Source organism: Camponotus floridanus, unplaced genomic scaffold (assembly GCF_003227725.1).
Source record: "Camponotus floridanus strain SB8 unplaced genomic scaffold, Cflo_v7.5 scaffold16, whole genome shotgun sequence".
NCBI lineage: Eukaryota > Metazoa > Arthropoda > Insecta > Hymenoptera > Formicidae > Camponotus > Camponotus floridanus.
In genome coordinates, this window is record NW_020229281.1 from 1364885 (window position 1) to 1391228 (window position 26344).

General features: G+C 29.9%; 3 protein-coding genes across 3 annotated transcripts; 2 read left to right on the plus strand and 1 right to left on the minus strand.

Annotated features, from left to right (window-relative positions):
• Nucleotides 1–42: 42 nt before the first annotated feature.
• Nucleotides 43–9229, minus strand: LOC105257336 (WD repeat-containing protein 75). The gene is made up of 15 exons (XM_011267895.3): nt 8870–9229; nt 8585–8786; nt 8313–8497; nt 8069–8188; nt 7793–7980; nt 7541–7699; nt 7265–7458; nt 6985–7169; nt 6731–6888; nt 6458–6644; nt 6133–6311; nt 5791–5963; nt 5491–5676; nt 397–515; nt 43–294 (listed from the first exon to the last, which is right to left on the minus strand). The coding sequence occupies exons 1-15, from the start codon at nt 8959–8961 to the stop codon at nt 102–104; spliced, it is 2520 nt and encodes an 839-aa protein (XP_011266197.1). The 5' UTR covers nt 8962–9229; the 3' UTR covers nt 43–101.
• An 815-nt stretch (nt 9230–10044) lies between these two features.
• Nucleotides 10045–16940, plus strand: LOC105257330 (PAX3- and PAX7-binding protein 1). Its single transcript, XM_011267890.2, has 16 exons — nt 10045–10494; nt 10770–10948; nt 11700–11859; nt 12160–12259; nt 12379–12536; nt 12622–12704; nt 12794–12993; nt 13121–13310; nt 14306–14426; nt 14892–15080; nt 15209–15408; nt 15482–15632; nt 15787–15982; nt 16086–16284; nt 16461–16579; nt 16686–16940. Exons 1-16 carry the CDS (start codon nt 10320–10322, stop codon nt 16735–16737), a joined length of 2472 nt encoding a protein of 823 aa, XP_011266192.1. The 5' UTR covers nt 10045–10319; the 3' UTR covers nt 16738–16940.
• An 844-nt stretch (nt 16941–17784) lies between these two features.
• Nucleotides 17785–25879, plus strand: LOC105257329. The gene is made up of 22 exons (XM_011267888.2): nt 17785–17870; nt 18178–18410; nt 18794–19039; nt 19159–19317; nt 19432–19574; nt 19754–19901; nt 19990–20174; nt 20316–20635; nt 20787–20962; nt 21151–21368; nt 21660–21879; nt 21974–22175; nt 22260–22476; nt 22623–22780; nt 23082–23221; nt 23362–23495; nt 23677–23803; nt 24129–24311; nt 24390–24719; nt 24833–25088; nt 25243–25522; nt 25701–25879. The coding sequence occupies exons 1-22, from the start codon at nt 17858–17860 to the stop codon at nt 25873–25875; spliced, it is 4263 nt and encodes a 1420-aa protein (XP_011266190.1). The 5' UTR covers nt 17785–17857; the 3' UTR covers nt 25876–25879.
• Nucleotides 25880–26344: the final 465 nt, after the last annotated feature.

Here is a 26344-nt window from a genome sequence, read left to right on the forward strand (position 1 = left end):
TTCGCAGTATTTCAATTAGCAGGAGAAGACTTATTCATTGACTCATTTTTGAGGATTGCTAAGTTTATGATCTCATCGTAACATGGCTCTTTTTCCATGAATCAATGGACAATATTATCTTGATCAGGAAATACAGTAGATAGGAAGGACCAATCATGATTGATAAGTTGTATGTTCAATTCATCCGTATCCTCGTCTTCGTTGGTCGGTGTGACTGCAGGTTTCGTCGGCCGCGATACCTCGTTATCGCTTAAATCTGAGAGATCATCGCGAGCTGAATCAGCGTCACTGTCTCTGAAAAATTACAAGAAGATTAATATATGACACTGCGTACAAGCATTCAAGTACGATAACTTTAATGTAAGTAATTTGTAGTTGCGTTAGTCTTATATATACCCAGAGTTTTCGGTGCTTTTTAAACGATTTCTCGAGGATTGTTGCCCTGTCAGCGACAAGATGAATGATGAGCATAGCAATTTCATCGGCGGCAAAGTATGAGCCGATACGCTGAGCAACTGGAAAAAGAAAAAAGAGAATTATTATATTAAACTTGCACAAGTAAAATAGAGATTCGATTCCGAGAATTACTATAGTTGATGAAGAAACTTTATATACTAAATATAAAAGTCGGTAAAACCATTCGAGAATAAATGAACTATCAACTAATTAGTTTTAAGGCCGACAAACGTCCCAGTGAAAATTTGTGCAATTCCCGTAATCTTCTACTTCAGATCTAGGTTGATCTGTCTCTGTTGCAACCCACACGAATATTCTTCGTAACGTGTACATTTTAGCGACAAACGAATACATTACTGTAAAATGTGCAAGAGGATGAGTGCGCTTGAAAATGACTAAAATATTAAGATTTCTTTTACTTTTTCAAGACAAAAACTGATTTTCTCTAAACACACTTTAAGCTATATAAAATGATTTTATGTCTGAATGCTTAAAATATGTTTAACATATAAGCAAAATTTTTGGAAAAATTTTGTTTTTCGATCGTTATATATCCTTCTTGGAAATCACTACTCCGATTGCATTATCATTTTTTAAAATCTATTTAGAAATAAATTAAGTATGATTTAATCATTCGGTTTAAAGAAATAATAATTTTGTCAAAAGAAACACAAATGTTAGAAACAAATTAAATTTGCTAAAAAGGTTGCTTTTATTCCAATTATATTAAATTAAAATTCACTAAGATCTTACTTGGTGCAAAGTACCGATTAAAATATACTCAAACATATGATAGAGAATATGAAAAGATTGATTCATATATATTAATTCAATGTTGAGACGAAAAATATGAAGATAAGTAGTTTTTGCCATGATTTCGCAACTGCGTTTGCTCTTTTAATCTTGTCACCGCCTAAAAATACGCATCAAGGTTCATATATGCCATCAAGAATTTCCATTCGTGAATAAATATTTTCAATACAATCGCGCAAGTGAATAAATATTTTCCATACAAGACTGACGCAAAATTACACACCACAGAATTATCGTAATACAAGTATCTCTTTTATCAGATCGCAAAAATTTATTACTCTAGATAAACATCTTATTTCATCTCTTGCGGCAATAATTGTATTGTTGATGCATCTGGGGCATGTCTTTTTAAATTTTCCACTTTTAGAATGACGCAAGTGTGATTTCAGTTAAATTTCAAGGAACCGACAATGACGACAATAATGACGAAATTGCGAAAAACGAGGCGGCTGGAGAGTGTAGTTTATTATCGTTACAATCGAGACAATTACCAGGACCACGCATAATGTCTGGCCTTTCCTTACGTCTTTATTCACGTAGTGGATGCGGTCATTAAAGATATGCGCGTTAACAATACGTTAAACGTGGAAAACAAGATATCCTATTCACTATTTTCGACGCGAAAATGTTATTTTTAGAGCGGAAGTGTCTCACAGTCTATTTAATCCGAATGGTACTTTAATAACTATATAATTACTTAAGAGATGTCACGCAATGTGTGGATGAATATATATTTAAATAATGCCTGTGGAAACATGTTTTGTATGTTTTGTTTGCTAGAATTATAAATAAGAAATAGAATAAGGAAATAAAGTAAGAATATTGTAATTTCAATGATGAAAATATACATCATAAGAGACAAGTATAGAAAAGTTTTAATTGTCATTTAAAGATATTAAAAAAATTTTGTAAATTACTGGTAACGATATCAGATTGAGACAAATCGAAATTTTACGTTCTATGTCGATGTGACATTTTATTAGCAGGTGTCAATGGCAACAATCGAAACGGTCGTCAAAGAAGATAAGACATTGTTCCTGCTGGCCTGATTTTACGTTTGCGAGAAATCCGAGACAATTCTGCGACGGCATCGTTTGTTGTGTGAAAGAGATTCTATTGTAATCAATGCTGGCGAAATATTTCGATAACCAAAAAGAGAGATATGAATTTTTGTAACGTTATTTGTTGTCAAAGTAATATCTTTTAATGAGATTAGTGCTTATCTGAAGCCAATTTCAATCTTTTTAATGACATATCTATTTTGCGTGATGTCAACAACTTTAAAATCGTCCCTAAGTCAATAAAAATATTCAAACTTAAATGCCTGAATGATTAGAAACAGGAGATTATTCTAGATTCGCTTACATACTTATAAGTACTGTATGAAATACTGTGCTCTAAAGAAAATAGATCATTTATTTAAAAAAAAAAGAAAAAGAAGAATTTAATCTTGTTATAGTAATCTCGTAATACTAATCTCGTTATGAAATATTTCTCCAATGTCGAATGAAATGCTTTAATTAAAATAAAACATCCTCTACGTATCTCCTGCATTACAGATAAAAATGAATTCAACGAGTCCTGCCTGCTCATGATATTCAATCATATTCAAGGACACGCACTTGAAATCAGGACGGTATACCGTGTATACCTCGTTTTCATCAGGGATGAATAGCTAACAAAGTTGCCTTTAACGCGTCCGAGTCTCTGATAGCGATGGAATAGCACGTTACGTCCCGCGCGTAACTAATTTCGATAAATTCCTCGGCATACAAGGTACATCCTCAGCACGAGATATTTCGCGAGTTTATTTTCGAAACGGATTAATTATTCGACACGGACGCGATGCATTCGATTACATCGAGCGACCGGCATCCGTCCTTATCTATCTTTTCCAATACTGAACCGCCTCACTCCGTTCAATTTGTCGGGCCACTTTCCGCCCACGCGAAGAAAAGGCAAGACGACTGATAACATTCATCGTTGCAAAACGTTAAAATCTATACATATAAGAATACACAATGAACAGGTGCTCTTGCAGCGCGCCGAAGCTACAGAGATGTAGCTTGCGATACAGCTGTGACGCGAGAGGCATAGGATTTCCAGCGAAGTTTGCGAACTGTTGTCCAGTGGTCCTAAAGGGACGACAAATAGAACGCCGTGAGAGGGTGGGAGTTTCTATATTAAATCATGGCGAGACTTCTGCTGAAAGCCAGTCGTCCGCGGAGCGTTGGGACACACGTGAAGAGTCTTTTCTGCTGTCTTTCGATTTTTTCATCGAGAAAGATTACCGATACTATAATTTTCTGCATACAATCCTCCGGTGTATCGTCTGAACGGTTCATCGACCTCGTCGTTCGTATTGAACGAAGGCTAGGTACTACAATTAATAGTTCTGTGAAAAATTATAACGAGGAAATTTGGATTAATATTCGCACTTTTGCTTGTTGAAAGAGAAGATTATTCGAGAAGAAAAATTTCGTGAAGAGAAAGAGCAATTTAAGAAGAGAAAGAAATCCAGAATCGAGACCTTTCTTAAGCGTCTCGCCAGAAAATAGCCGGTTTCTCGAGGATGAAGCTGACTGGATTAAAGTTGGTGTTGTGCCTATTGACAACGATATTACTCGTAGCGGCTGTTTTCGGATATCCTGCTAGTAACAGTGAGGCAGTAAGTATTGCATCGCAATATCTCGTCACATTAAATAGAAATTGATATCGAAAACGATAGAGCCCGGAATTTGGGCGAATTGAATTTGACAATTTTCGATCGTTGAGCATTTCGCTGATGTAACACCCGTATTCTCACCGCATATCAATTATAAGAAATGCGGCTCTCATATTTTTCTCCACTGCACGTGGGATGTACATGATAATGTCGAAAGTATAAATGGTCGTTGAACGTTCCTCATCAAATTAATCTTTATTTGCCCGATGATGTACTTAATCATATTAAGCTGTAGGTGGTGCGTGATCTTGTAAACAGGAAGACTTTTCGCCAAGACTCTTGACCTTTTCAGAAGTTGTCCGATTTGATTTTGATTTCCAGTTGACTTTACATCCAATAATTGTTTTACGTTGAATAGTCTACTTTTCCTCTTCTTTTTACACATTCTTAGCTAATTTTTTCTTTCTCCGCGATAACTTTTTTTTATTTTTTGTTAAATAATCCTAATAATTCTGTTTAAGCTATACAATTTGCAGGCGATCGAGAACATGAGGCAGATTCCACAGTGGCATTGTCTTCGTTATAGAAAGTTTGATTTTGTTCGCCGTTGTCGAAATTATCGTTTAGGAAGGAGGCACTGACAAATGGACATTCATTACGATCCACGATTGACAGCCGCGATGTTTTACACCAAACTTCATCGTCCTATCGCGCAGAACATGCCATTCCAAGTTCTTAAGTTAAATAAGCTTAAGTTTACTTAAATTATATATTTTTAGACTATATATATGATACGTAAACGCATTCATATTAAAAAACAGAAGCTTATATTTGTTGAGTTTTGTTGAATTGAGAAAAGTCACATTAAGTGCAATTGACAATCATGACAAAAATAATATCGTACTCTTTGCAATAATTTTTACATTGATAAATCTTTATCTTTACTTATTTATAATTTCAGAATTTTCACAGAGTTCTAAAAGACTTATTTTTTCACCTATATATTTAAACTATGCATAAGTTATTAGAAATTGAAACAATTTTTTATATTATCTTTTAAGAAAATGTATAAATAACTTATTTACACGAATATGTTCTTTCATATCATTTGTTAAATATTGTTTTTCTTTTACATTTACTTTAGATTACTTTAATGTGCAAAATTTATTTTGCAAATTATGTCCATCTATTTACTTAACGTAAACTTGATCTCAATTATAATGAAAATGTACTTTCATTATCAACAAACAATAAGCAATAGCTATTTTCGTTGTATTATTAGCACATTACATGCATGCAAGAATATCGCTAATAAAAATGAAAAGAATATTAAGAATTCTACAAGTCGCGGATATTTCAAATAAATCGGACAAAATAGTCTACTTAGACTAATTTTAACTGTAAAATCTGTTTCGAATAGAAATAATCTTAAAGAAAGATTTACTATTAGATCAAATTTACATATCCTGAATTTAGAAAATTTCTACATATGTAGCGCACGATACTTGTAGAAATCTCTGTATAAAACAAATTTTAAAATTTAAAATTCCACCTACTTCTTCTACTATTCCTTTTGCCGATGTACCAAGATGTTCGTGAACTTGTGCAATGGTTTGCTCTTTACTCGAAGATGTTTGAGTTGCTATCAAATTGGAGAAAGCCGTCAATGGTATAGATCCCTTATTTGAAAGGACTTCTAAAAAAATAGCCGTTTCGGATTCTGGTTCCAATGTGAGCAACTCCTAAACAGAATATAATATATAATAGATACAATACTAATAAATAGAGTACAAATAGATAGTATTTTCAACTTAGCGTAATTTACATATCTTTTTTTTTGTATAAATTTGACATACTTGATTTGAATCCAAAAAAAATAATTGCGATTTTCGTTGCCATTGACCAAACGAAGGATTGCGTTTTTCCTGTAGATGAGGTACAAAAGCAGCCGCCAATATGAAACTAGTACTCTCGATAAGGCATGTTTTTTTGTAAACAGGTGTCGCACTTTGTGGCGTGAACACGTACACTAAAAGCATGTGAATTATTTATATTAGAAAAATACTATATAAATTTATTATATAACAATATAATAGATTATAAGATAGATTAAAAAAAGTTTTCAAAATAATTATTCTTTGAGTAATAAAACAAATAGCACATAAAAAAGCCTATTGAAACATACAACTGAAACATACATGAATTATCAGATGTAAATGCTGCCATGTATGTTGATTTTGGATCGTATGCAAGACTCACAACATTCAAGGGTACACTCCACGTTATAGCGAGAGTTAAAATATTCCAAACTGTTATGTGTTGCTGAGATGCAACTACTATAAGGTGACAGGCCTCGTGTTTACCGAATTCTATTCGTCTATTATAAGTAAATTACAATATTATGATTTTTATAATATTATTATACTTTTATATTTGATTAATTATAATTTTATATTTAATTAAGAGTATATTAAATAAGAGTATATTTAATTGATGATGACACTATTTTGTCAATTGACTTACGTTATTGGATGATTATATTGGGAATGTGTAAGACTGGATTTCAACTCACAAGTTTCAGGTACCCATATAGTTAGAGTAGAATAAAAACCAATAGCTAATAAAGAACCATCCATTGAAAAACCAGCATCTGTAGTAGCTAAATTACGATAGTCTCCTACTCCATAACAATACCAATGTTGTGTCTCTTCTACAACAAATGTAATTATCGAGTAGAAAAATGCTTTGCTCAATTTTAATGAAATTTATTTCATTAAACAATTAAATATAAAATACTTTCTATAGTAGAGGATTTTCCTAAATTCCATAATTTAAATTTGTTATCTTTTCCAGTTGTGACTGCTAACCACTCTCCATCAAATGTATCTGGTTGAAAATGTAATGCATTTATTCCATTTTCGTGAGGTAATTCAATGGATGTATTTAATACAAATCTAAAACGTTAAAAAATTATATATTAATATTTCGATTACGCTAAATAAATGCAGCGACCGAGTATATAAGTATATAAGTGTATAAGGCATTCTTACATCTGTTTGTTTACATCATACATCCAAAATTTTAATCTAACTTCTATAGATGAAATTTTATCATTTCGTTCTTCGACTGTTGCCATCCACATACCATTGTGATTAAGAGCTATTTTTGTAACTTCTGTATTTACAATAATTACATCGCGCTCTTGAGTGAGAAAATTTTGTGCAGTTATATTAATCTAGAAAGTGTATAAATATTTCATTCCTTTTTTATTTATTCTTATTTTCTGGCTTTCTTTTTATATTGTTTCAACATGAGATAAACTTTACTTACATTATACAATAGATTCTTTGTATGAGTGTTGTAAAATTGCACGTGTCCAGTTCGGCTATTTAAAACGAGACTATCTGTCCTTGGATCGACAATAAGTCCCGCGGGAAACAAGTCCTTGGACGACGAAGCAACACCCCATGTAAAGTTTTGTATCACTGATGTCAATTTTCTTTGAGGATTTACAATAACAATACCTATTGCAATCAAGATGTGTAATTAGCTGTTATAAACTTACTATTATTGGAACATTTATTGTGAAAGACAATAGAGCTTTACCATTGTCTAAAGTCGATACAGCTACATATAAATTGTCAGGCGCAATAGTGAGATGTTTAATAGGCGCTGGTAATCGTGGAAGAAAGGACTTATGTTGTGGATTTGCTAAAGTCCATTTTACTAATACACATTCACCACCACCTGTATACATATGGCCACCTGTAAAATCAATAAATGTATGTAATTAAATGTTAACTTACTAACGTACAATATACAAAAGATATTTTACAAAATTGTAACAATAAGTTTTACCTGATTTACTAAATACTATTTCTGTAACTGGCAATGTATGCCAATGAAACACAGCTGTATATGGTCTAGATTGGAATAAACTTCTCCATACAACTACACGACCAGTAGAATCTCCCGTAGCGACACATTCTTCTTCTGGATGTCCCGCTATACAAGTAGGTAATCTATTTGTGTTGCCAATCTTGTGCCTGTATCATATATTTAAAATATGATGTATCGTTTTTCAATATATATTAAACTAATTTATACAATAGTGCTTAAGAAAAAAGATCTTACAATTTATCAACTAAATTTCTAGCTGGATTTAATATGTGTAAATTTTCATCATGTAAAAGAGCTATTAAATTCTGTCCATGATTTCCAATTATATCAATATAATACTCCTGTGAATTTGTGCTAAAAATATAGAAAATAAACATACATAAAATATGAAAATATTTATGCATGCAATTATTTTACACAATTTATTTGAAAAGTAGAAAAGGAGAAAACATAAAAAATCTATTGAAAAGTTACTTACAAGATGTATATCGATTTCATACATGTTCCATTCTCTATATCAAATAAAAGTATATATATTTGGTTCCCGCAATTAGAGATATAAGTTATTAATGCTTGACATATCTCATTTCCTTGGAATGTTTTATATTTTGTAACGTGAAAAGTTTTAATTTTTGCCTTGTCATCCGCTACAGAATTTAATTGCTGCAATAATATTAAAAATATAAATATATATTTCTCCTCATAAATTCACACAAATATAAACAAATTTATGTTTAATTCAAATCTTACTAATTTCTTGGTGATAATGCCACTTTGACAGTCCCAGAAGTCTAGTTCGCCGATTTCCGTACAACCGACAATAATATTAGTATTATCCGGATGTATTATTATTCCAGCAATTCTGTAATTGGACGGCTCGAATTCTCGGACGAAATCTCCCGTTTGCGTGCTGTACACCCTTATGACATTCTTCCATACTATGTACAGAGTTCTAAAAAAATATCCTCGTATTAGGCAAAAACTAATATTGTATATTTAAATCAATTGAAAGTGCGAAGAAACTGATAAACTCACTCTCCATCACTGGAAAACAGTGGACGTTGATCGATTATACTTCCACCGCCTTTTCTTTTCACAATTAAATCGTCCGTATCAGAATGCACCATTTTTCTCGCTCCTTTCTTATTTATAAATTTATTTATTATGTGTGCGTTTTCTTTTTTTTTTTAATTGAGAATACCTTCAATTTGTAGAAATTATACTTTTTCTTCTTTCGTTCTTTTACTACATTCCATACCACATTTCAGCACACATGGGTTAGGAATCAGAGAGAAGAATAAGAGATGCCCCCTTTAAAATGTGGACATGAATTACGGAGTCAAATTGAATGTTTTCAATGGGTAATATGCACAATTTCCGGTTGTGTTCCATGCATAAAATGTCGGTAATGCGAGTGTAATTTAAGAGGCTTATGTATATTAAATTTTTAATATAAATAAATTTGTTGGGCTCTCTCTTTCTCTCTTTTTCCATTATTAATATTACTTATAACATAATCACCAGAATTAAGTTAGCGCTGGAAGTTCATATTTTTAATAGATATTGCATTATTTTATCGAATAAATTTTAACAAATAAATAATTTTACCTGATTTTACAAATGACGACGATATCATTATATGTTACCCTCTGAGTTGACTGGGCTTTGTAGTTCATGTCCACAGAAGGCGTATCGCTTTCAGGGATCACAAAAGCGGAAAGCCAATGGCCGCATTCGGCGGATTCAAACGGTAAGTAGCACTCGAACATGATTGGTTTTTACTTTTAGATCCGACCAATCAGCGTCGAATTACATTGGAAAATCTAGTAATGTTGTCCAACAATTGAGTCCGCTGAATGCGGCCATTAGTAACCTTAGGCATCGATCGATATGTGATTGGTTTTTACTTTTAGGTCCGACCAATCAGCGTCGAATTACGGAAAATTTAGTAATTTTGCTCGACTGATGAGTCCGCTGAATGCGGTCATTAGTAACCCTAGACATCAATCGATACGTGATTGGTTTTTACTTATAGATCGGACCAATCAGCGTCGAATTACATCGGAAAATCTAGTAATTTTGTTCAACTGTGGAGTTTACTAAATGCGGCCATTAGTAACCCTAGGCATCGATCGATACGAGTGACTACGGCGTGAGTGCCACTTGCAACGTGGTCAAATGGGACGCTCCCGGAAAGAGTCGTATCTTACGAATGTTGTGTTTCATGATTGAAGCGTAGTACCTTCCGTCCAGCTTTGTCAGCTGCCCACGGTTTGCATTAATTTTCAGTTTGTTTCGTCAAGTGCCGCGAATATCTATCGATATAGGGAAGAGTTAATCCCGACTTATTCCGCTGACTCAATGATGTGTATTCTCCCGTGATGCGATACATTCCGCTTGTTACTCTGCGTCTTTAACTGTGACGAGTGTACGAGCTAGTTGATGATCGTTGCCGTTATCGGGGAGAGAACGACGTGTTGATACAATGTCATTATTCAACAAACCGAAGCGAAATATACGCCGACGTCCTTTCAACGATGAGGATGAAGATAATGAAAACAGAATGGAGGCGGAGGACGCGCAGCCTGTCAAAATTAAGACGAAGAAGAAGGATAAGCCAAAGCAGACGCTCCTCAGTTTCGGAGAGGAGCTGGAACAAGGTGTATATACATGTATATCGGTCTCGTGTAAAATACGCACAATTATCGTGCACAGTAAATCTGTCTTGGCTTTTGATGAAAATATAATGTTATAACGCATAGAATAAGGTTTTACAGGGATATCTTCGTAACAAGATCTGCGATAACAAGAACAAAGATGATGCTTTGTTTTAATATATAGAAATAATTGATGCTATTTCTGGCAAATCTTAATTATTAAATATTGTACGATAAGGTATATTTTGATTGAAATTGAAAATTGAAATAAATTACAGGGGACGACGGAGAAGTTTTTATAGTCAAGAAATCATCGAGGAGCAAAAAGCTGATGAAACAGCTAGATCACGAGAGGAGGAAAAAGAAAGGTGAAGAGAAAATGCAAGTGGACACTGAGCAAGCGAATAAATCCATTAAGCAGGAAAAAGATTTAGAGATAAAGACAGATGATCTAGTAGTAAGCTATCTCTATGATGTTTTATTATTATTAGCATTTCTTCAATTTAAGTAACTTATCATTTAATATAGAAGGTGTTTTTCACATCTCTCTTCCTAATGTATTGACTAATGTTTCAAGATTTGGAACAACTGTGGGAGTACAACGAGAAGACACATTTATAATTTAAATGTCATTTTTCACACAATGTGTTTTTATAAATTAACACCTATATATTAAAAGCATTGTACTCGCAAATATACAAGTATTCTTCTTTTTCTTTATTAAATTTAGATAAATACAAACATATATTATGGTCGCTTGAAGTATATTACTTTTTATATAATATTTTTCTGTCTTATCAATTATGTGTACTAGCAAAAAATATGTCCGTTATAAAAATTTTATTTCGAGTGCTCCTTGAATTATCTGATCTTGATTCTTTATTATCTATCTTGTATTTATATATACACAATCTCTCATCTTGCAGTAAGCTGATTTTATTATAAATTAACATAATTTTTGATGTGGATATCTTTGTATTATTGTGTTCATATACATATACTTTGAAATTATTGTGTTAATATACATATACTTTGTTAATATGAGAATACATTTATATTAATTTTGGATTAATGTACATTAAGATTGTACTTTGCAAATCTCTTTTCTTCTTGTAGAAAATTTCTAATGTGTGATATATTTTTACAAATTTTGTCACTTGTGTGACACTATGTATCTTTACTAAATGATGAATAATCTTTCTTGCTAGGTTAAAATAAAAAACACAGGCCCCCTGATTTTGAATGGACGTGCTGCATTGGCAGCAGGAAAGGATGACTATACATCGGATGAAGAGGAAGATGAGTCTTGCAGTCACAAATTTCGGAAAAATACAGATAAAGCTGAAACTGTTAAGATACTACTTGAAAGTATGTAATTTTTTTTATTATTCATATAAGTTACAATACAATATAAATATTTTGACATGTATTTCTAGCATCTAGATTAAATGAAATTTAATTGTTATGTGTATATTTAATCCATTTTTTAGATGAAGCTGAAATAGAAAGAAAAGCATTTGCTTTGCCTTTTTTTCAGATATTAAAATTAAGTGGTATTATAAATCATGCATATGTTATAAAATTATTGGCATATTATTTTGATTTAATTGTAAAATATTTTTATATTCCTAAAAATGTGATAACATTATAACTATTAATATCATTTAGGTGGATGTATACCTGATGCAGCTATGATCCATGCAGCAAGAAAGCGTAGACAGAAAGCAAGAGAATTGGGAACTGATTACATTCCTATTGAAGAGCAAAAGTACATTTCTTTATTAAAATTATTAAAAATTCAGTAAATAGAAAATTTATATATACATCTTACATTATATTAGTCATATACTTATTAATAATACACTTGTAATAAATTTATATTTATAGCGATGACAAAGGCAAATCTAGACTAGTACGAGAAGAAGATCACGATCGAAGTGATGATGATGATTCTCAAGATCGACTTGATATGACTATCAACACAGAAGCACGTGATAAGGAAAAAAGGAGAGAAGCATTTCTTGCTTCTCAAGTTCCAATGAAATGTAAATCTTTAGTTATATTTATTTATCAATTAACTTCCAGGATATAATAGTTAAATAATAGAATTTAGCACGTATTTTAATTTAGTTTCAGATAATGAAAGTGAACACGAAAATGAAGAAGAAGAATGGGAAGCTCAACAAATACGAAAGGGTGTAACCGGCGCTCAGGTAAAAGCACAATTCAATATAAAATAAGATTTTTTCAAGTTAAAATACGTAAAAAAAATTTTTATACAAAATAATCTTTTATGATATAGATTGCAGCAGCACAGCAGGATTCTATGTTGCAACAACAATATACAATGGGTATGAATGTTAATCAAATGATAGGATCTGGTGTATCGTTAGAAATGGTATTAATGCCTGCACCGCCGCCACCTCCGTCCATTCAACCACCAGATCCAACTAAGATCGTACCCCTTACACCACAAGAAGTTGTGAATAGGATGCGCGCCAGGTATGCTTTATATAAAATTAGCATTTAAGATTATTAATATATATTTTAGACTTTAAACTAAAATTAAAAAAATAAAATTTATATAATCAGAGTTTATATTTAGAGAGTACATTATTGTTGGTTAAAGGTTGGACAGTTTGAAAGAGGTACATAGACGACATCAGCAAGATCAGGAACGTTTAGAACAAGAATTACAGCAAACCATGAAAGAATTGGACGAAGGCGAAGTCCGTACACCGCATTACGCACAACGCTTCAGATATTACCAAGAGTTGCGTGGGTATGTCACTGACTTGGTAGAGTGTCTTGATGAGAAGGTGGGTTGATACGCTGTCACGTTTGATTTATGTGCACTGGGGTTTATCGTACAATAGGTCCAGCTGGCAGAGATTCCCCAGCTCCAGTAAAGTACCAGCAATTTTATAATTAATTATTTAAAATTGCACTGTCTGAGTGTGTTATGTAAAATCTCACTATATAAAACTACCATACATTTATAAAAGCATTGACTAAGTCAGATTTAATTAGGGAAATTATCACATACTTTCGGTTATTGTAACTATATTTCACATAAAACATAAAATATGTAAAGTGTAGGAAAAATTTGTGATCTTTTACTTTTTTGATATAAATTGCGACTCAATTTAGCAACAATCCAAAATATTTATATATATATAAATTATTGAAAAAAACAAATACTTATTTAGTTGTTTTTTTAGATTTGCTTAGATCAATTCTTCGAAACATATTACACAAATATTATTGAGTGTATTATCTAAATTAATCTAAATTAAAATTTAGTTAGAAGCCAAATATTCTATAAAATATACTTCGTTGGCATAATTTTTCATAATTTATTTTTATAAGCATCTTTATAAATAAAGCAGAGTAATTAAATCTTTTGAAATAATTTTTTGGCACTTGAAGCACTAAATTAAAGAAAATGTGTAATACATGTTTCTATTGCCGGGGGTCATTATCTTCTCTGTATTACATTTACTTTTATACATATATCTCATAAAAAGATGAAATTTATACATATAAGAGCAATTAATAAAAATTAACTTGATCGTGGAGTAAATAAATATCTATTTTGGTAAGTAAATAAGTTTATCATTGTAATAAACAAAGTAAACAACACATTTTTTAAATAATTTATAAAATTGCCGATCAAGACAAAAAGAAGTTAATATTTTCCAAATTCATTATCTATCATCATATTTATGAAATCATTAAATTAGATATAATCAATTTTGTATAATAGAATATATTCACATCATGAATTTACTTAAATATATAATTCTTTTGTTAGCTTCCTCTGATTATCGAGTTGGAACGGCGCTGGTTAGATTTGTATGGCGAACGTTCGATCGAATTGATGGAACGGAGACGACAGGATACGAGAGATCAGGCAGAAGAAATAACGGCAGCAAGTCAGTAATATGTTTTTATACTGTTCTATATATATGTATATACATATGTATAGATAATTGATAGAACTTGATATAATTGATTGTCAATTATGTTTATAAAAATTAAATCAAAATTGACATAAGAGCCATAGCGCGGTAGTTGGGGCACAGGGGAAGAAACAACACTTCTTTCTTTTTGATTGTTCTTTATTTCAAATATTTAATTGAAATCTTGAAATTTTAATTTTATTTGAAATAAACAACAATCAATAAAAAGGAAGCGTTGTTTTTTTCCCCTGCGCCGCGCTGTGGCTCTTGTGCCAATTTTGATTTAATTTTTATTTATTTGAGCCTAATTATTAATTTTAATTATTTTCATCTTTGAATTGTTTAATTTTTATGTTCGATTTGTTTAAACCATTCTAATCAAAAAATTTCACACAGATTTTTTAACGGAAAAATTCTACAATTCTTTTTGTTTTCTAGGAGGGCAAGCCATGAGAAGAGGACCGGAAGTAGAGGCTCATGTACGACGAGCTACAGAAAGGGAAGGTAGAAGAGCTCGTCGCAGGAGAATGAGAGAATTAGCTTTAAATATGCCAAAACACATTGATGGTATGTCCAGTGATGATGAAGTTACTGAACAACAAAATCTCGCATTTAAACAAGCAAAAGGTAATAGATTTTACAAAATTTTGGAATTCTTAAAGTTTTTATTTATGTGTTTTTGTATCAGTATTATACACATTTTATACACATTTTATCACATTTTATCACTTATATATTTTTTCACTTTATTTCAGATGAAATTGATAATGATTGTAAAAACATATTTTCTGATGTTATGGAAGAATATTGTACAATACGTGGTATACTTTCAAAGTTCGAATCGTGGAGAGAGACGGACATAGACGCTTATACAGAAGCTTATGTGTCGTTGTGTTTACCCAAAATTATTTCGCCAATTATCAGATTACAATTAGTTACTTGGAATCCAATTATGGTAATTTATTTATTCTTCTCGAAGAAATAGCATTATCAATATTTATAATTAATTTTTCGAATTATTCTTGTAGGAAAGCGCTGATGTAGAAAGGACAAAATGGTACAATGCGTTGCTTTTATACGCTTTAGATAGTAAGGAAACAGAGGAATCGTTAAAACGAGATCCAGATGTTAGGTTAATACCATCCACAATTGAAAAGATCGTAATACCAAAATTAAAATGTAAGGATTACTTTTTTTATATTACTATTTATTATTTACTTTAGTTACTATTTATGAAACTGCTAAGAAATAAAATAATTCTATTTATAATGTACTTAATATTTTAATTTATATTTGATATATATTCTTCATGCATATATACTTTATGTTTCAGCTATTATTGAAAAAATATGGGATCCAATGTCGACATCTCAAACGTTACGACTTGTAGGGGCTATAAATCGTTTTGTCAAGGAATATCCAAATTTAAATGACACGAGCAAACAATTGGAAATTTTATTTAATACTATTTTAGATAAAATTAAAGCTGCTGTTGAGAATGATGTTTTCATACCTATTTTTCCAAAACAGTCAGTATATTCTATACGTATAAATATATATAAAATTAAATTATTGTTAATATTTTTCATCATTACATCTTTTCATTAATTTTGACATAAATTATCATTCTAGAGTTTTGGATACAAAACATCAATTTTTTCAAAGACAATTTGCAATGGCCGTCAAATTGTTGCGCAATTTACTAAGTTGGCAGGGCCTTCTTGGAGATATGCAGTTAAAAAATTTGGCATTAGGATCACTTTTGAATCGTTATCTTCTCGCTGGATTACGAGTTTCTTGTCCAACTGATGCTTTATTTAAAGCAAATATGGTAATTATTTATATATAGTAATATATTTATATATTTATATATGTATGTTTATAAAATATATTTCATATATATATATATATATATATATATATATATATATATATATATAATAAAATCTCGAATTATTATCATATTGAAAGACAATTAATGAGAAAATATTTATCAATGAATATTAGATCATGAGTACACTACCAAGAGCATGGCTACAAGGGGAAACTATAGAACACTTGAGAATGTTTGCTGCTCTCATTCAACAGCTCAGCGAACAATTAGATCAAGCAAATCCTGCACATAAGTAAGTATTTATTAATATTTTTCTGCGATTGATGACGCATTTTTTCGTGTTGTGAATCGCCTAGAATATATATGAACGCGTCTAAAGCAAGATTCGCATGTTGCAGTGAAGCCTGGGAATACGCCAAATCCATCTTGAAAATAATCAAGCCATTATAATACGTTAATTACATTATATAATGTTTTATCGTCGATAATATTTTATCAAATTTCTTGCTTTAGACCACACTACTATGCTTGTTAATAGTTTTATACATATAATACAGCAAGATCTTGTACATGATATATTGAAGTAAATTTTCGAATGTATAGTATACGAAAAGATACAATTTTGTATAGTAATAAACTAAAATGAGAGATAACTTAAGACATGATATATTTCCCGGATATAATTGTATATAAGAGATAAGTGAAAAATAAATTTGTAAATAATATATTTAAGCGTTCAAGCCCTGATTTTAAGAAATTATCGTATTTTTATCATAATTAGAAAAACTAAAAGAATTGTGAGTATTTGCTTATATTAATATAAAAATAACACAAATTTATATTTACATACATGTGTGTATGCACATATACATATTCTATAACAAAACTAATTAAAACGTGTATTATCATAAAGTTTATTATGAAGCAAATATTTTAATTTCGAAAAAAATATAATATAAATTATTATTAGTCAAATTCATAGTATATGTGCATATAAAGATGATCATTTGAATTAATAGATTGAACGCATTCTTTCACTTGATTATTTTTTCTAGGCATAAAAAAATGCAGATAAATTTTTTACCAATAATAATAAAATAACTATTGAAAAATGAAATAAAGAGAAAAGAAATTATTAAATATATATTGTCCTATTCTTTTTCAGAAAAATTTCTCCCCATATATTTTTGATATTTTTTTAACTCTTCAATTGTTTAAATTAATTATATAAACTTTATATAAATTATAAGTTACTAATCTTTACGTAATTCATAAATATAGAACTGATTTATTATTTTAATCTATAAAAAAATACATTTAAATTAAGATACAGATATACTTTATATGCTATTTGTGTTATGAAAGAAAAAGAAAGAAAAAGAACCAGCGATATGTAATATTCATGCCACACATACACATATGATTGAAGATAATATGCTGAGAGTGTAATTTATTTTATATACATACGAATAACTATATGTGTATTCGTAGGTCAATGATAAGAATTGGTAAGGGTCATTCCTTGACTTGTATGAACTCAGTTTACTTTTGAACTACGATCAACTACATCATGCAACTTATGGGTATACGTTTATATTATTTTTTATATTTTAAAGCATTTTTTTAAAACAAAAAAATGATCGAAATTTATATTATTGCAAGCGCGCGCGAGATATATTTATAATAATATATTATATTAATGTAGAAAAATAGTCTATGCATTATTTTCCATATTGCGAGTTAATTTTTATGGCAACGTACGTTCGACGTCGGAGAATAGAAAATGATAATTTTTGTATTTAATATATCTGCAAGAGAGAGATTTAATATATCTGTAATTTAATATATCTGCAAGAGGGAAGACGTGAAAAAGAAAGTCTTATTTTACAGATCCTAATCATATATCCAGACTAGGGCAAGGAATAAGAAGAACGTTCTTCATATTTTTACTTTTAAGTAATGAAAATGCCGCACAAAATTTATTTAGATCTGGGAAGGAATATATTTATTCTTATAACGCTACGTCGAGTACTGGTGTATTAGTACCTTCCAACGCAGCTTCCTCGTGGAACCTCAATGGCAAGCTTGTGATTCAAGCGGAAGATGATTATGTCACAGTACAGGTAAAAAAAAGTAAAATTAAAAAAAAATAATAAACATTTGAATTTTTTATAGTCTCTTGTATTTTTTCAGTTATAAAAACTATATATATATATATATATATATATATATATATATATATATATATATAGTTTTTATAGTGGAAAAAATACAAGAGAATATAAAAAATTCAAATGTTATAATAAATAAAATAATTTATAAATTATAAAATAAATTATAAAATAATTTATAAATATATAAATACATACATACATATATACATATATATATATATATATATATATATATATATATAATTATTTTATAAATTATTTTTTAAATTATTTTATCACATTTGTGTAAGTTGATATAATATATCTCGAATGTTTGTTTCTTTTTCTATTAGCTCCAATCGTTGAAAACAAATATGTGGAATGGCAATGTAAAGGAACCGAGCGAAAATATTGATATTTACGATAATACTGTGGATCTTTTAAGACCTTTCCGAATGTCGTATAACAAAGGACTCATCGAGAACTTTAGCATCGAAACGGAAGCGATATGGGCGACGAATATAAAACGTAGTATAGCTGGAATTTTACAATTGGATCTTTCTAATTTGGAGAAGGAAGTCGCATTTCATTCTAGCGAGGTAAGGATCATTTATATAAACATGCACACGATGTACATTGTGTAATGAATTATTTTATATACATACTCATAAGAGTATAATATTATGATATATGCGTTCAACAAAATTATAATTTACAGATAAACCATTATGGAAAATGTAATATAGATTATGTTGTAAGCTTGGAGTGGAATAATCAGCGTTTAGTAAGAAAGTCAATAGATCCTCGGATATGTATTGGGCATCCGTATCGTAATTGGTCTAATGTTCCTAAAATACAATGCACCAATGAGGATCAAGTACGTTATTGTGTTAAGATATATTTATTTTTATTATTTATCTATTTGATTATAGAATTAAATTATATTGTGTAATATATGTTATATGATATTTTCTGACACTAAAACTTTTAGGATCCTGTACTGAAAAATAGCGAAAGAGTGTATAAATTAAAAACCGATGGACACATTCACGATATTCTTTCCGTCAACACATCCGGGAGTATCTACGTGCAACCCTTTCAAAGTATGGGCGAGGCGCATTATCATATTGTACAGTATGTTTCACAAATTTTCTAAATATATACATACTTGTGTTGTTGAATATTTATTGCAAATACAAATCTTTATATCAGATAAATATTTGAATTAATATTTTTTTTATCGCAGAAATAAATTATTATAATTATTGCTTCTCGATAATGTCAATGAAATAACATTGTTTTATTTTATACAGACAAGCTATCGAATTATCTTCAGTGAAAGATATAACGAATAAGATAGTTACAAATAATTTACGAACTACTATTCTTCAACATGAGTTACCTGAAGCGGATTTAACACAGGGCAGAGATACTCCGGACAAAAGTTTTATCTTTAAATCTGTAAATTTATACACATATATATTTGTTTAAATTTTATTTTTTTCGATTCTTAATAGTTATTACAGTGAAATCTTTAATTTTGTTACAGATAAGTCGATTATTGGACCGCTTGAGCCACAGGCTCGAAAACCCTGGTTTGGATACCGAGATTCATAATCTGCACAACACAACGATATCCGTGCTTCTCTATTATCTTGATATGTTAGATCGTGATGATCTAGGAAAAGCCTATAATCGCATCTCAGGAACTAGTTATAAAGAGGAAACGATACGGTACCTATATTGATTATTAATCATTTATTTTTGTTTTTATTTTTTCTCTCCCTCTCTTTCAACCTTCTCTTTCTCTTAATCTTTAATATAATTTTAATTCATCTTAATTCATTATATAAATTATATTATGCTTTATTGCAGGAATATGTTTCTCGAAGCATTGCCGCAAGTTGGGAGTAAAGAATCCGCTCATTTCATATTGAATCTTATTCAGAATAAGAAAGTATCCGATATATCCGCAATTCAACTTCTCATGCGGCTACCACTTCATTTAAGAAGGCCAGACGCTCAATTGCTAGTTAGTTTGCAACCGTTTCTTACACTACCGAACGAAATCTCCGCGGAAGTGCAAAATACTGCAATCCTCGCATATGGAACGCTGATATATAAAACCTGTTTGATGCATTGCCCGTATGAGATGTTGGATGATTACGTGCGTCTCTATCTCGACAAATTCACTGGTATATATAGGCTGTACTAAAACGACCGAATATTCTTTTGATAGCAGATTGTATAATGATTTATATGTCTTTCGTTTCTATTAACGTATTAAAGTTTCCATATTGCTCAGAATTTTACACTCAAGAATGTTACATTCAATCCGTGTTACAGAAAGTACTCTATATGAACAAAAGATGGTCTGGCTGGAAGGCTTGGCGAATATACAGCTTGGTAGAGTCGTTGAATTTCTAGAGCCAATAGCTAGCGACAATAATATCGAATCCCGACATTTTCGGGCACTCGCAGCTTGGGCCTCTATTCCTACAGCACCGTTGAGACCCGACGTGGTGAGCAATTTTTAATTAAGTAATCAATCTCTATTGCAATTTTTAATTAAATAATCAATCTCTATCTCTATTTAATGAAGTATCCATCTGTATATGAATCTTATCTATATTGGAATTGAATATATATTATATTCATTATCATGATATAATATTTAATTATATATAATAATATATATTATTCTATGCAGATTTATCGTGTGTATTGGCCGATTGTAGTCAACAGAACCGAACATTTAGAAATGAGAATTGCTGCATTAACTTTGCTCATTGTGTCCAGTCCTACATCTAATAGATTAATATCCCTGTATTGGTACATGCAAAGCGAGCCCAATCAACACTTGTACAATTACTTTTACACAATGTTAAAATCTATGGAACGTACCACTTATCCTTGTTATAAAAGCATGTAAATATGCACAAACTTATCAATCATAAGAAGCAGCAATGTTATTTGAAAAAAATATTAATTTCTACATCAATTTGCAATTTTATATTATATATTATAAAACATAAATCAATTGTATCATGATTTGATTAATATTATATTATATTATATGTATATAATTTAAAGACTATAATTTCTATTATTAAAGTATGTGACATTGCTGCTATTTTTAATCTATCTAACATATTATGCATTTATTTAGATATTTTTACATCTAGTCTTAAATGTTAATTGTCTATTGAACATTTACAGAGGCAGAATCGCGGCGCAATTTAGCCGCGTTCTTCGGAAACCGTCAAATAACGAATATCTTATTACCGGTAACTATCTGGTTGATTATCAAGACTCATCAAGGAGATTTGGCACCATGTTGCATGGTGCTATCATAGCTAATCCTTTTACGAATATTCCTGAAGTAATTTATATAACTCTAAATAATTATGGCAGTGGAACACATATTAACCATCTATCTGTAAGTACACTTTTCAAAGCCAAGACATCTATCTAATTTATTTCATCTTTTACGAATACCGATGAATTTAATTACCATTTTTTGATACATTAAGTTATACATCAAAGCAGAGGGTGTTTTTCACTCATTAGCGACTTCTTTCGGCAATCCGACAAACATAAAAGATATTCTTAAAGAATTCAAATTAGATGAACGAAAAAGAGATCCTGTGCATTTAGAAGTAATTGCGCGAATTCAAGAAAAAACAGTGTTGTGCATTCACTGGAATGAGACAAAGATAGTTGAGGGGTTGAAGTGTAAGAGAATGAAAATTTATAATAAAATGTATAGTTATAATGTAATGTTACCATCTCATCATTAGTGTATCTATAATTTTCTAGATTTGTCTTCTTTATGGAATGATCTATATTATTTGTATTATAACATGGAATTCCATATTAATCAACAACGTATAAATGTACCATTGACAATAGAATCAATCCAAGCAACCGATCTCGGTACTAACGTTAGACTCGCGATGATGGCAACATCTTTGTTTTCAATGAGAGGAAATTTTACACGCGATTTTCCTACACGAAATAATCACGTCATTTTACGGTATACAAAGACATATGTTTTATATGTTATTACAAAATTTTGTTTTATATAATTAATTGTTAATTTTAAAATTGATTTATATATTTAATTGTGTCTTTGGCTTATAAAATATTCTTATAAGTTTATATTTATTTATTATTTTTTAGCTCGTCTATTTATGGCATTGAAACGATAGAGAATTATAATCCGTTGGTCGATTTATGGCATAGTGCTGAAAGAGTCCAGTCGCTACATGGATATCTTCCCATTAATATTACAATGGGATTAGAAGAACGGCCATTTATTTCATATAATAATCTAGGAGGTATAAATTTTATTATTAATTTTTAATTTATTTATTAAATTAAAGATTAAAGTTATTATAATATAGATAAAGTTATTATTTTATTAATTTATTAAAGATTTACATAATTTTCATTACGCTTATTAATTTGTATTATTTAACAATATTGATAAAAAAAATTAGTCTGCATAAATCTTAATTCTTTTTTTCTTAAACATTAAAATTTCATATAGTTTTAAAAATATTTAAGATTTTACAAATATCTTTTGATTTTTATTCTTCATCTTTATGTTCTACTACATATAAAATTAATGTATTACAGAACATCTTAAAACAGGAATTACAGCACATGTTAAAACATTTACAAGTATTAAAGGTGCAAATGTTAAATCGAAATTGGAGCGAGCTTGTCACTCATGTCCTATATCGTATACAGTAAAATCGCCTAGTTCTAATCTACAGGTAAATATTAATTTAAATGTATTATATTTCTTTTGCTATTTAAATATACAATTTCTCTTGCTATTTAAATCTACAAATGTATAAATTATTTTATATTAACATTAATGAATATAATCCTTTTATATTCCTTTTTTCTATAGACAGTAGATATTCTCAACATTGAACTTCCTGAATTAGGTGGTCGGCTAAAAACAAAAGTATTTGATTGCGATACTACGATGCTATACGAGACATTGATTAACGACATTTGGTCCTCTCATCAAAGTAATTATCAGTAAGTAATAGATCATTTATATGTATTTTTATTTATATTTATTACATTAATATACAGTATACAGTATAATAATGTAATTTATATCATTCAATTACAATTACGTCTATTACAATAATAAAAAAATGTTATAATTTATTGTGAAATATATCTTAAATGAATTGCATTAATTTTCATAATATAGATCCTGGCCAAATATGAAATTTATTTTAATCGGATTACATTTCTTGGATTACCTCACTTACATGCCACCAAGAGGTAGTTGTGGATTAGCTGCTTATATTGAAGCAGCTAAATCGACACCAACGCAGGTTATTTATATTATATAATATTATATATCTATACAGGATGTCTGGAAAATCGCCCGCAATACTTCGGGAAGTGATTCGGGACTCAAAAAGAAGGAAAAAAAGCTATGTAAACATAAGTCCGAAAAGAAGTCGTTTCCGAGTTATAGTCATTTTTATGTTAAAAGAATCATAATTTATAGTCTGCTTGGTATCCCTTTTTAAAATTTTTTTTCTTCTTTTTGGATTCCGAATCACTTCCCAAAATACTACTGATTTTCCGGACACCTGTATATCATATTGTGTGAATTATATATTTATTATATACTTATATATATTTTTTTATTAGACAAAATTGGAATATATGCAAAGTGAAAATCGTCATATTTTATCTTTGACACATCACGACTTACAATCTTCCCAGATTGTTCATCAATGGTTTTTGGCTGCATTACACGAAAGCACTAGCTGGGTATCAAATGTGATTAAAATCAAAGCGTCCAAAGTCGTGCCTGGTGCACGCATATTGAAGGTAGATTTAAAGATTTTACATCTCACATAATAAAGTTGAGAATATACATAAGGGAGAAATTAAAATTTATTGATTTAGTTTTGTGCAGAAATTGAAAATCACATACCATGGCAATGGGAATTCTTAAGCGATAAACCGAGCGACTTGTATCGCATTAAATTAAATCTTATTTGGGGATTGTCTGATTCTATGAAAGGAAAATGTAACGGATCTTCTATATCAATAAACTTAATTGGCGAAATTAGTGACAAGCAACTTGAAAAGAGCAAAGAAGCAAACTGGCCTTATGGCGAATGTAAAAAGGAATCTATTGGAAAAAAGTTTATTCCTTATACAAATTCGTGTTATGAAGCGTCAAGAGAATTGTCAACCTTACGGAAATATACGATCTCGGCGCATTATGAAAACGTAAATAAAAAAAAACTAAATGTATAAGTAAAAAGTCGGCAAATTTTTACGCGCAAGTTATAATAATGTAAATATTATACTTATCATATTATATTTTTATAATGTGAAAACAGTTGCCGGAGAGTTTGTCCAAATTAGTTTGGAAAATGTACGCCTTCCATGATTTGATCGGCGGAAATAGCAGTAATGCGAGGAAGTCCAATGAAGTCGTGATAATCGCGACATTTCCCAAAGAATCGAATGTTGGTGAATTGGAACTCAACGGAGATAAAGTTGCTATCGAATATAATTCACGCTACATTGATCCTTTTCTAATACGAACAAGAATTCACAAATATATGGAAATGCCTTTATTCAGAATGTTTTCCAGTAAGTAATTATATTAATCATGTAATAATCATCAATATATTTCACTGATTATTCTAGTTTTAAAATAATTTGTTCAGTTCTAATGCATATAATGATGTATATTTTATGATTTAAGTGTCAGAAATTGTTTAAATTCATGTTTTATATCTTATAGGTACATGCATCGTAACGTCAGATTCCATAAAATCTGCATACAATACGGTTTATACCTTTGCTGAAAATAGCGAAGTGATATTACTCGGACAATGTTACGACGACAATCCCAGAGTTGCGTTAACTGCAACCAATAGTATGTATGGAATCAACATAAATTTAACCGACGAATCTGGAATTATACGGATTGTAGCCGACATGAATAAAGGAACTCTATATAATGCTACATCATCAATAAAATTGGAATCTGATTATGTATTTCATTCACTAGGAACTAAAATGTAAGTAAAAGCAAATAATTTCTAATAATGTGAAGAATTTAAACATAAATTCATAATCTGTAAGGTTTATTTTAAATATATACATACTCTTTATATTTACAATGAACCTTACAAATTATAAAATTGAATTATCCTTTAAACATAGTATATATAAAACATAATTTATTATCATGTATAGGATCAAAACAGGTGGCGATGCAATTGATATTCTGCTACCTAATATTATTCTATATATACATTGGACGCAAGAGCAAATTTTACTTTCTTTCCCCAATCATGTGCTAGATTTTAGTTGTGGAATATGCACGCTCGACCATTCCAATGTGGATAGATTATATGAGAAATTAATTTAATCTACAAAATATATATATATATATATATATATATATATATATATATATATGATATGTGTATGAGTGTGAGTATACATATAATGAGACACGGAATGACAATTTTTATTGACATTTGATATGCGAAGAAAATCATGTTAAAATATCGCATAATAAAATACAACAGTTTTTTATTTATTATTTAATATATATCTGAGATAAATGGTACAGTATACAAGAAAAGGATATCTATATAATTGTTATTATGGCTAGGATTTTCGGCCGACAAAATCGATTGATTGATCAGTGTTTGAAATTTCTATGTATTATTATCAATAAACTGATTATTAACCACCTGATATAAAGCTGAAAATCAAAGCCGCACACAATTATATGCTATTACAATATTTCTCTTTTTTTTTTCTATCGTAAAATACAAATTTTAGTAAATAATGAGCATAGATCTAATACATAAAATTATGACTAATTATTT